Here is an 11547-nt window from a genome sequence, read left to right as displayed (position 1 = left end):
CCCCTCTGTCCCTTCCCCTCTCTCTAAAAAATCAATAAAAACATGCTCAAGTGAGGATTTAAAAAATAGATAACTCGCAAGCTGTAACACAGTACCTGGCAAGAAGGAAACTAAAAAGTTAATTATTATTACATAAAATAATAGTAACAGTAAAAATAAAGTAGAAGTGCTCAACCTGAAGTGGGAGTGGTTAAGTCTGAAACCCTAAATGTCTGCCTGTCCTGTCTGTCACCCACAGCTCTTCTGGACAAGACTATGTCACAAAGAACCACAGAGAAGACCAGAGCTCCAGCAGAGAGGTTGTATAAGCAACAATACCTATCTTATCTTGTTTGAAGGTTGAAATTACGAATTGTGTTCCATACTATGTTGGTCTGCAGTGCTAATAAAATCTGCTAAAGCTCAATGAAATTAGAACAAGTCTGAATAATAAGCATCCCTTTATTTGCTGACGCCATTACAAAAACCGATTACATTAGCAACAAAAAGTGTTTTTTTAAGTTGAAATCAGAGGCAGTTACTCCCCAAAATGTTAAGTAAAACAGTGCACAATATCAGTATTAAAATGTTAAATTTTACATTGTCTTTACCACTTTTGATCTTCCGAACAATTTTATTGAGCAAAATAAGATAAAAGATTACATGTTTATTTTATCTTCAGGAATGTAAAGGTGTAATTATTCAAACATTTTTTATTATAAAACTAAACTCTGAAGGTGTCTACAGAGTTGGCTTTTTTCTTTCTTTATATCAGTAGTCTAACAAGGATTAGAAAAGACAAAACTCTGTTCAGTGTTTCTGACGAAGTAGAAAGGGTGAAAACATAAATAAGGCTTTAGTTTGGCAAAATATAATACAATGCCTCCTGTTATCCATGAATGAATAGTTTCCCAATTACTTCACTCTGTAAAAGACCAGAAATAAATAAAGTCATTTTAAAACAAAGAAACAAAAGGCAATCAGAAACATTTGTCAAGCACCAGAACAGTCCACTTGATCTAGTATGGTCCTTTTGACTAGGATCAAAGCAAATAATATTAATGGTAATCTAAAACAAGAAAAAAAATCTCAGAATTCAGAAAAAGCTTGCTTTTAGATGGATTTTAAAATATGTGGCCCCAAACCTCAGACCAAACTGAAAGTAATGTAAGGATCTTAATATCCTATTAAAAAACATTTAAGAGAACAAAACTGAAAATCCACTTTTATTAGTTTTACTAAAGAGAATTATAAAGCTACTAAGGGGAGTGAATGGCAGTGAAGAGAGAGACCAATATTTACAACTCTCCACCCATAAGTAAACAGTGTCAGAGATTTTCTAAGGTCATATGAAGGTTTTCAAGTCAGATAAAGTGATTCAAGAAATTAAACTTCAAAGGACTTAACCAAATACAGCATGTGATTTTGACTGGATTCTGGTTTGGGAAAAATAAAAAGATATTTCGGGTAGAAGTGAGAGAATTTAAATATGGGTTTAATACTGGATGATATTCTAAAACTACTGTTTCATTTTTGGACTGTGATAATGATATGTGGATTTGTAAAGGAATGTCTTTGTTCTTAGGAGATGCATACTGAAGTGCTTAGGGATAAAATGTCAATATGAATCATGATACCTGAAAGGAACTTTCAGATGGTCTAACATCAACAAAACACATGTGCGCGCGCACACACACCCACACCCACACAGATAAAGTAGTTAAGGTGTGTGAAGGTACTAATCATTCAATACTTCTTTGTGTTAAATTTTTCAAAATAAAATGTTGAGGGAAAAAGCAGCAATTCAAAAGTTAAAAAGCAAAGTTATCAATGGCTATCATGTTCTCTAAAACAAGATTAACAACTTATCAGAAAAAGTCTACATTAAACTATGAAGTGCGAAGTAAACACATTACAGAAAATAAAAACATGATCCATATGATAGTCAAGTATAAAGTATAGAAATAAAAGCTAGTTTTTTTTGTTTGTTTGTTTTTTGGCATTGATTTATTTTCCATTTTATTTATTAATTTATTTTTATTAATTAATTTTTGTTACAGATGTTTCTCCTTTTCCCCCCACTGATTCCCCCCTCCCTCCCTGCCCTGTCCCCAGCTTTGTTGTCCTTCTCCATTGTTCATGCATACATGCATATAAGTTCTGTGGTTTATCTCTCCCCCACCACCCCTCTTCTGGGGATTGTCAGTCTGTACCCACTTCCACGTCTCTGAGACTACCCCATTGCTCAGACTACTATGTTCATTATATTCCACAAATAAGTGAGATCATATGATACTTGTCTTTCTCTGTTTGGCTTGTTTCACTTAGGATGATACTTTCCAGGTCCGTCCATGTCGTCTCAAAGGATAAGAGGTCTTTCTTTCTTACAGCTGCGTAGTACTCCATTGTGTATATGTACCACTGCTTTTTTATCTATTCGTCTACTGATGGACATTTGGGCTGTTTCCAGATCTTAGCTATTGTAAATAGAGCTGCTACAAACATGGGGGTACATATATTCTTCCTGATTGGTGTTTCAGGCTTCTTGGGGTATATTCCTAGAAGTGGGATTACTGGGTCAAATGGAAGTTCAATTTGTAATTTTTTTGGGTAACACCATATTGTTTTCCATAGTGGCTGCACCAGTCTGCATTCCCACCAGCAGTGTACTAGAGTCCCCTTTTTTCCACACCCTCGCCAACACTTGTTGTTTGATGATTTGTTGATGGCGGCCATTCCGACAGGTGTGAAGTGATACCTCATTGTTGACTTAATTTGCTTATCTCTGATGATTAGTGATGTTGAGCGTTTCATCATATGTCTATTGGCCATTTGTATGTTCTGTTCGGAGAGGTGTCTATTCAGCTCCTCTGGCCATTTTTTAATAGGGTTCTTTGTCTTCCGTTCATTGAGCTGTATGAGCACTCTATATATATTGGAAATTAACCCCTTCTCTGATATGTCATTGGCAATTATGCTCTCCAATACAGTGGGTAGCCTTTCCGTTTTGATGATTGTATGTGCAGAAGATTTTGAGTTTGATGTAGTCCCATGTGTTCATTTTCTCCTTTGTTTCTATTGCCTTAGATGACGTATCAGTGAAAATTCTGCTGCATATGACGTCTGAAATTTTGTTGCCTAGTTTCTTCTAGGATTTTTATGGATTCATGAGTCACATTTAAGTCTTTTATCCATTTTGAGTTTATTCTTCTGTAGGGTGTAAGTTGATGGTCTAGTTTCACTTTCTTGCAGTGATTGGAAGACTTAACATCTGTCCAATTTTCCCAACACCATTTTTTTTTTTTCCATCCTCACCCGAGGACATTTTTCCATTTTTTGTTCAGGTACAGTGGGAGGGAGAGAGAGGAACAGAGAGAGAGAGAAACATCGATGTGAAAGGAACACATCGAGTGGCTGCCACCCGCACGACCAACCAGGGCCGGGGACAAACTGCAACCGAGGTACGTGCCCCTAGCGGGAACCAAACCTGGGTCTCTCCGGACCGTAGGCCGACGCTCTAACCGCTGAGCCAAACCGGCCAGGGCCCAACACCATTTATTAAAGAGGCTGTCCCTACTCCACTGTATGCTCTTGCCACCTTTGTCAAATATTGAGCAAATTGCCTTGGTTCCATTTCTGGATTCTCTGTTCTGTTCCACTGGTCTATATGCCTGTTCTTGTGACAGTACCAAGCTGTTTTGATTAGAGTGGCTTTGTAGCATAACCTGAAATCTGGTAATGTGATCCCTCCAACTTTGTTCTTTTTCAAGATTGCTGTGGCTATTCGAGGTCTTTTTTGGTTCCATATGAACGTTTGAAGTACTTGTTCTATTCTGTGAAGTATGCCGTTGCTATTTTGATGGGAATTGTATTGAATCTATAGATTGCTTTAGGTAGTATGGACATTTTAATGATGTTAAGTCTTCCAATCCATGAACAAGGTATGTGCTTCCACTTTTTTATATCTTCCTCTATTTCTTTTTTCAATGACCTGTACTTTTCTGCGAATAGGTCCTTTATTTCTTTGGTTACGTTTATTCCTAGGTATCCTAATTTTTTTGCTGCAATGGTAAATGGGATTGTTTTTTTAGTTTCTCATTCTGTGAGTTCATCATTGGTGTATAAGAATGCCATTAATTTTTTGACGTTAATTTTGTATCCTGCTACTTTGCCAAATTCATTTATTGAGTCTAGTAAATTTTTGATGGAGTCTTTGGGGTTTTCTAAGTATAGTATCATGTCATCTGCAAATAGTGGCAGTTTCACTTCCTCCTTTCCAATTTGGATCCCTTTTATTTTTTCTTCCTGATTGCTGTGGCTAAGACTTCCAGTACTATGTTAAATAAGAGTGGCGAAATGAGAAAGTTGGCATCCTTGCCTTGTTCCTGTTCTTAAGGAAAATGCTTTTAGTTTTTGCCTATTGAGTATGATGTTGGCTGAAGATCTTTCATATATGGCCTTTATTATGTCGAGATATGATCCCTCTATTCCCACATTGCTGAGTGTTTTTATCAGAAATGGATGCTGGATTTTGTCAAATGCTTTTTCGGCATCTATTGATATGATTATGTGGTTTTTATTCTTCACTTTATTTATGTGGTGTATCACGTTTATTGATTTGCGAATATCGTACCAGCCTTGCATCCCTGGGATGAATCCCACTTGGTCATGGTGGATAATTTTTTTGGTGTATTGCTGGATCCAATTTGCTAGTATTTTGTTCAGGATTTTGGTGTCTGTTCATCAGGGATATTGGCCTATAGTTTTCTTTCTTTCTAGTGTCTTTATCTGGTTTTGGAATTAGAATTATGCTGGCTTAATAAAACGAGTTTGGAAGTCTTCCTTCTTCTTGAATTTTTTGAAATAGTTTGAGGAGAATGGGTGTTAGTTCTTCTTTGAATGTTTAGTAAAACTCCCCTGTGAAGCCATCTGGACCTGGGCTTTTGTTTGCTGGGAGAGTCTTGATTACCTCTTCAATTTCTTCTGTTGTTACTGGTCTGATCAAGTTTTCTATCTCTTCCTGGTCCAGTTCTGGGAAACTATGTGTTTCCGGAAATTTGTTTATTTCGCTTAGGTTGTCGAATTTGTTGCCATATAAGTGTTCATAGTAATTGTTAATGATATTTTGTATTTCTGTGGTGTCCGCTGTTACTTCTCTTTCATTTCTGATTTTGTGTATTTGGGTAAAAGCTAGTTTTATCTGAAATGTTAACTCTGTACTTCAGTAACACTAAAAACAAATTTTTTTCTTTCAGAAATGAGATAATAGCATCATAAAAGAATCTACTTGTCAACAGGATTAGGGAGAACACATACATACAAAACACATACACAAACCTTCACCTCAATATTTTCTGGATATTATTGAGAGCCTCTCCAATTCACTATTGATAAGCCAAATACCAACTTTAGGAAAAAGTCGGAACTGACCGGAGAAACTCTTAAGAAGCTGGCGACAAAGGATTCGACAAAATGAGGAGAAAAGAAAAAAATGTAAAAAGGGATCAAAGGACCCGGTGCCCAAATCAGAGAGAACAAAAATACTGATTAAGAGCATAGGCCCTGAGCCCAGACTACCTTGATTTAAATCCCAGCTCACCCAGTTACTAATTGTATGACTTGGGCAACTTACAAAACCATTTGGGGTCTGTTGTAAAACAGAAATTAGCCCTGGCCAGTTTGGCTCAGCGATTACAGCGTCGGCCTGCAGTCCAGAGAGACCCGGGTTCGGTTCCTGCTAAGGGCACGTACCTCGGTTGCAGTTTGTCCCCGGCCCTGGCTGGGTCGTTCGGGAGGCAGCCACTTGATGTGTCCCTTTCACATCGATGTTTCTCTCTCTGTCTCTTCCTCTCTCTCCCTCCCACTCTATCTGAATAAAAAATAGAAAATTGTCCTCGGGTGAGGATTAAAAAAAAAAACAGGAATTAAAAAATTAACAATACCTACCTTCCTACCTGCTGTGCTAGGTTGTTGTGAAGATGTAATGAATGACAATGACTACATGTCAGAAGCATGACTCATGCTTAGAGGCATACTCATGAAGTGTCAGATATTAAAATTATCACTCTCCCTCCACAGGTTTCCACAAACTCGTTCCAAGGTAAGGGAACCTGAGTGTTATGGTCTGCATGTTTGTGTCCATCTAAAATTCCTATGTTGAGATTCTAACTCCGAAAGTCAATGGTATTTGGAAGTGGAGCCTTTGGAAGACCCACTGTCATGAATGGGATCAGTGCCATTAAAAACAGGACCCAGAGACCTCCCTCACTCCTTCTGCCATGTGAAGACACAATGGGAAGATGGTCATCTTTAAACCAGGAAGCAGATTTCATCAGAAATAGCATCTTCTGGCACCTTGATATTGGACTCCCTGGCCTCCAGAACTGTGAGAAATAAATTGTTATTTAAGCCACTTAGTCTATGGATTTTTGTTATAGTGGTCCAAACAGATCAAAACACTGTGGTGATGAAGTTTTCTGATATGGTCAGGTGCACACTTAGAACACTAAGAAGGCAGGCAAATATGAAACAAGGAAAAGTAGGTATCTGGGAACAAAAAAGTATACTATAAACCATTAGTATGCCAATCCAAAGCTACAAGCAATTACCTTAATGTTTAAAAAAGCAAGGGGATGCCCTGGCCGGTTTGGCTCAGCAGTTAGAGCGCCTACCTGCAAACTAAAGAGTAGTGGGTTGGATTCCAGTCAAGGGCACATACCCTGGGGTCAGGGTCATGCAGGAGGCAACCAATTGATGAGTCTCTCTCACATCAATGTTTCTCTCTCTCTCTCTTTCTCTCCCTTCCATTCTATCTGAAGATAAATGGAAAAATATCTTCAGGTGAGGATTGAAAAAAAAAAAAGCAGGGGGTTGACAGCCTTCTTTTTTGGAGGTACAGGGGGGAGGGGATAAGAGATGGGTAGAAAGACTTCCAAATGAAAAGAAAGGTTAAGGTTTTACAAATTAAGGATATAAGATAAATATTCCTATCCCTACAGAAATGCTAAGTACTGTGCATTAGAAATTAGGAAACTAAATTATCACATATCCCCTCTCAAATTTTTGTCTTTTAAAAACAGCTTTTCCCATCCTGGCCTGTTTGGCTCAGTGGTTAGAGCGTCAGCATGCAGACCAGAGTCATGAGTTTGATTCTGGTCAAAGGCACATACCTCGGTTCAGTCCCAGGCCCTGGTCAGGGTTGTACAAGAGGCAACCAATCGACGTGTCTCTCTCACATCAATGTGCCCCCCCCCCCCCACGCTCTATCTGAAGACAAATGGAAGTATATCCTCAGGTGAGGATTTAAAAAATAATAATAAAAAAATAAAAATAGCTTTTCCCTTACTGATAATGTATAGCATTATATTAAACAATTCACATGTACTTACAGTTTATACTAAAAACAAGAAGTCTCTTGATATCAGATATTAACCTATTACCTACATCCTGATTATTTAAGTATATTTACAACTTAATCATCCAGTAGTTTTAAAAGATTCACGATGCCCTGGCCGGTTTGCCTCAGCGGTTGGAGCATTGGCCTGCGGTCTGGAGAGACCCGGGTTCGGTTCCCGCTAAGGGCACATACCTCAGTTGCAATTTGTCCCCGGCCCTGGTTGACCCTGGGGGGGGCAGCCACTCGATGTGTCCCTTTCACGTCGATGTTTCTCTCTCTCTGTTCCTCTCTCTCCCTCCCACTCTACCTGAACAAAAAATGGAAAAATGTCCTCAGGTGAGGATAAAAAAAAAAAAGAATGCTGTAGATTTCTTGATATTAATTTTGTATCCTGCTACTGTGCCAAATTTGTTGTTAAATCTAGTAGATTTTTGAGAGTCTTTACGGTTTTCTATGTACAATATCATGTTAAATGCGAATAATAAGTTTCACTTCCTCCTTTCCAATTAGGATCCCTTTTATTTTTTCTTCATGTCTAATTGCTGTGGCTAATACTTCCAGTACTATGTTAAGTAAGAGTGGCAAAAGTGGGCATCTCTGTCTTGTTCATGTTCTTAAGGGAAATGCTTTTAGTTTTTCTCACTGAGTATGTTGGCTATAGGTTTTTCATATATAGCCTTTATTATGTCAAGACATGATCCCTGTGTTCCAACACTGCTAAGCATGTTTATCAGAAATGGGTGCTGGATTTTGTCGAACGCTTTTTCAGCATCTATTGATATGATCATATTTTTTTATCTTTCACTTTATTTATGTGGTGTATCACATTAATTGGTTTGTGAATATTGTACCAGCTTTGCATCTTTTAAATGTATTGCTGGATCTGATTTGCTAGTATTTTGTTCAGGATTTTGGCATCTATGTTCATCAGGAATATTGGCCTGTAGTTTACCTTCTTTGTAGTGTCTTTATCTGGTTTTAGAATTAGAATTATGCTGGCCTCATAAAACAAGTATGGAAGTCTTCCTTCTTCTTGAATTTTTTGGAAAAGTTTGAGAAGAACGGGTGTTAATTCTTCTTTGAATGTTTGGTAAAAGTCCCTGGTGAAGCTGTCCAGGCTGGGGCTTTTGTTTGCTGGGAGATTCTTGATACGTCTTCAATTTCCTTAGTTGTTACTGGTCTGTTCAAGTTTTCTCTCTTCCTAGTTCAGCTTTGGGAAACTATGTGTTTCTAGAAATTTATTTCACATAGATTGTTCCATTTGTTGCTGTATAACTGTTCATAGCATTTGTTAATGATCTTTTGTATTTCTGTAGTGTCCGTTGTTACTTCTCCCCTTTCATTTCTGATTTTGTTTATTTGGGTCCTCTCTCTTTGTTTCTTGGTGAGTCTAGCTAAGTAAGGGTCCATCAATCTTGTTTATCTTTTCAAAGAACCAGCTCTTCATTTCATTGAACTTTTGAATTATACTTTTAGTCTCTATGTCATTTATTTCTACTCTGATCTTTACTATTTCTTTCCTTCTACTTGCTCTGGGTTTCTCTCTTGTTTGCTTTCTAGTTCTGTTTGTTTGTTTACTTTTTTAATCCTCACCCAAGGATATTTTGCTATTTATCTTCAGACAGAGTGGGAGAGAGAGAGAGGGAGAGAAAAGGAAAGAGAAACATCAGCGTGAGAGGGACACATTAACTGGTTGTCTCCTACACGACCCTGACCAGGGCTGGGGACAAACTGCAACCAAGGTATGTGCCCTTCACCAGAATCAAACCTGTGACTCTTTGGTTCGCAGGCCAATGCTCTACCGCTGAGCCAAACTGGCCAGGGCTGCTTCCTAGTTCTTTAATTTGTGAGGTTAGTCAATTAGAAAATTTTCCTGTTTCTTGAAGTAGGCCTGTAGTGCTATAAACTTCCCTCTCAGAACTGCTTTCACTGTGTCCCATAGATTTTGTGTTGTTGTGTGTTCATTTTCATTGGTTTCCACGAAGTTTTTAATTTCTCCCTTGACCTCCATGGTAACCCATTCATTGTTTAGTAACATGCTATTTAGCCTCCAGGTGTTTTTGCATGTTTTTGTTGTAATTGATTTCTAGTTTCATGCCACTGTGATCTGAGAAAATGCTTGATATGATTTCAATCTTCTTGAACTAGTCAAGACTTAGTTTGTGTCCTAACATGTGGTCTATCTTTAAGAATGTCCCATGTGCACTTAAGAATAATGTGAATGCTGCAGTTTGGGGTATAATTCTCTGTAGATATCTATTAAATCCATTTGATCAAGTTTATCATTTAGAGTCTCTTGCTCATTTTTTGTCTAGAGGATCTATCCAGTGATGTCAGCGGGGTGCTGAAGTCCCCTGCTATGATTGTATTGTTGTCGATTTCTCCTTTGAAGTCCTCCAGAAGTTTTTAAAGATATTTTGGTGTTCCTATATTGAATGCACATGTTTACCATGGTTATATCTTCCTGTTGGATACATTCTTTCAATATTATGTAGTGCCTTCTTTGTCTCTAGTTATAGCCTTCATTTTGAAGTCTATTTTATCAGGTATGAGTACTGCTACCCCAGCTCTTTTTTCCTTTCCGTTTGCTTGGAAGATTTTTTTTCTATCCTTTCATTATCAACCTCTGTGAATCTTTTGTTGTGAGGTGGGTCTCTCGTGAACAACATACATATGAGTCACGCTTTCTTATCCAATCAGCTACTCTATGTCTTTTGATTGGAGCAATCAATCCATTTACATTTAAGGTTATCATTGATTTGTACTTATTTATTGCCATTTTTACTTAGTGTGGTTATATTTTTTTCCCTATTTCTTCTACTAATTACAGTAGTTCTTTTTACATTTCTTGCAGTGCTGCTTTGGTGCTAATATATTCCCTTAGCTTTTTTTTGGTCTGGGAAGCTCTTTACTTCACCTTCTATTTTGAATGATAGCCTTGCTGGATAGTCTTGGATTCAGATCCTTATTTTTCATGACCTTGATTATTTCATGCCATTCCCTTCGGGCCTGTAGTGTTTCTGTTAAGAATCAGCTAATAGCCTTAGAGGGTTCCTTTGTAGGTAACCGGTTGCTTATCTCTTGCTGCCTTTAGGATTCAGTCTGTTTTTAATTTTTAGCACTTAAATTATGTGTTTTGGTGTGGGCCTCTTTGAGTTCCTCTTATTTTGAACTTTCTGTGCTTTGTTATACTTGTATGCCTTTTTCCTTCACCAAGTTAAGAAAGTTTTCTGTCACTATTTCTTCAAATATATTCTCTAACCCTTGCTCATTTTCTTCTTCTGGAACTCCTATGATGCAGATGTTGTTACGTTTTATGTTGTCCCACAGATCTCTTAAGCTGTCTTCCTGTGTTTTGGGGTTTTTTTAATCTTCACCCGAGGACATTTTTCCATATTTTGTTCAGATAGAGTAGGAGAAAGAGAGAGTGAGAGAAACATCGATGTGAAAGGGACACATCAAGTGGTTGCCACTCGCATGACCCAACCAGGGCCAGGGACAAACTACAATAGAGGTCCATGCCCCTAGCGGGAACCGAACCCTGGTCTCTCTGGACCGCAGGCCAACACTCTAACCGCTGAGAGCCAAACTGGCCAGGGCTCTTCCTGGTTTTCAATTGTTCTTTCTTTTTGGTTCACTGATTGGGTGATTTTTTTCTGCCTTATCTTCTAATTTACTGATCCGATCCTCGGCTTCCTCTACTCTGCTGGTTATTACTTCCAATATGTTCTTTATGTCTTCTATGTCATTCTTCATTTCTGCTTGGTGGCTTTTCATTTCCAATTGGTTTATTTTCAATGTTTCTATATCTTTACTCATGCTGTTAAGTTTCCTCATTATCATCACTCTGAACTCTACCTCTGATAACCTGCTTAACTGCATTTCATTTATCTCCTCTTACCCATAGAAAGACAGTAACTTAATTTCAGTTATTCTTACCTACTACAGGGCAGTGTTCTTTCTCCTTTGTGAGCTGTTGGTTTACTGCCTGAAGCAACTGTTGTAACTGTGTTACAGTCTGATTTAAACTTACAGACATTGTCTCCTTCTCAGAAGACTCCTAAAAAAAAAAAAAAGATGGAAGTAGTGAAAAATTCCAAACACAAGAAAAGGCCATTTGCAACCAAAAATAGAAAAATTTTGTTTTGTATACAACATAAAAAATCTGAAAA

At 37.8% G+C, this 11547-nt stretch overlaps 1 protein-coding gene across 11 annotated transcripts in view; it reads right to left on the bottom strand.

Annotated features, from left to right (window-relative positions):
- Positions 1-424: 424 nt before the first annotated feature.
- Positions 425-11547, bottom strand: part of KTN1 (kinectin 1) — a 112859-nt gene continuing 101736 nt past the window's right edge. For 5 of the 11 annotated variants that reach the window (XM_036260633.1, XM_036260654.1, XM_036260672.1 and 2 more), the window contains 2 exons: positions 11315-11435; positions 447-904 (listed from right to left, as the gene is read on the bottom strand). In XM_036260633.1, the coding sequence (XP_036116526.1) occupies positions 900-904; positions 11315-11435 (126 nt within the window). In that variant the 3' untranslated portion in view covers positions 447-899. Of the gene's footprint in view, positions 905-11314; positions 11436-11547 lie in introns of all 11 variants that reach the window. The other 6 variants (XM_036260688.1, XM_036260697.1, XM_036260708.1 and 3 more) reach the window with 3 other exon arrangements.

This window comes from Molossus molossus, unplaced genomic scaffold (assembly GCF_014108415.1).
Source record: "Molossus molossus isolate mMolMol1 unplaced genomic scaffold, mMolMol1.p scaffold_m16_p_1, whole genome shotgun sequence".
Classification (NCBI taxonomy): domain Eukaryota; kingdom Metazoa; phylum Chordata; class Mammalia; order Chiroptera; family Molossidae; genus Molossus; species Molossus molossus.
Note: the sequence above shows the minus strand (reverse complement) of the source record. Positions and strands in the feature narration are given on the sequence as shown.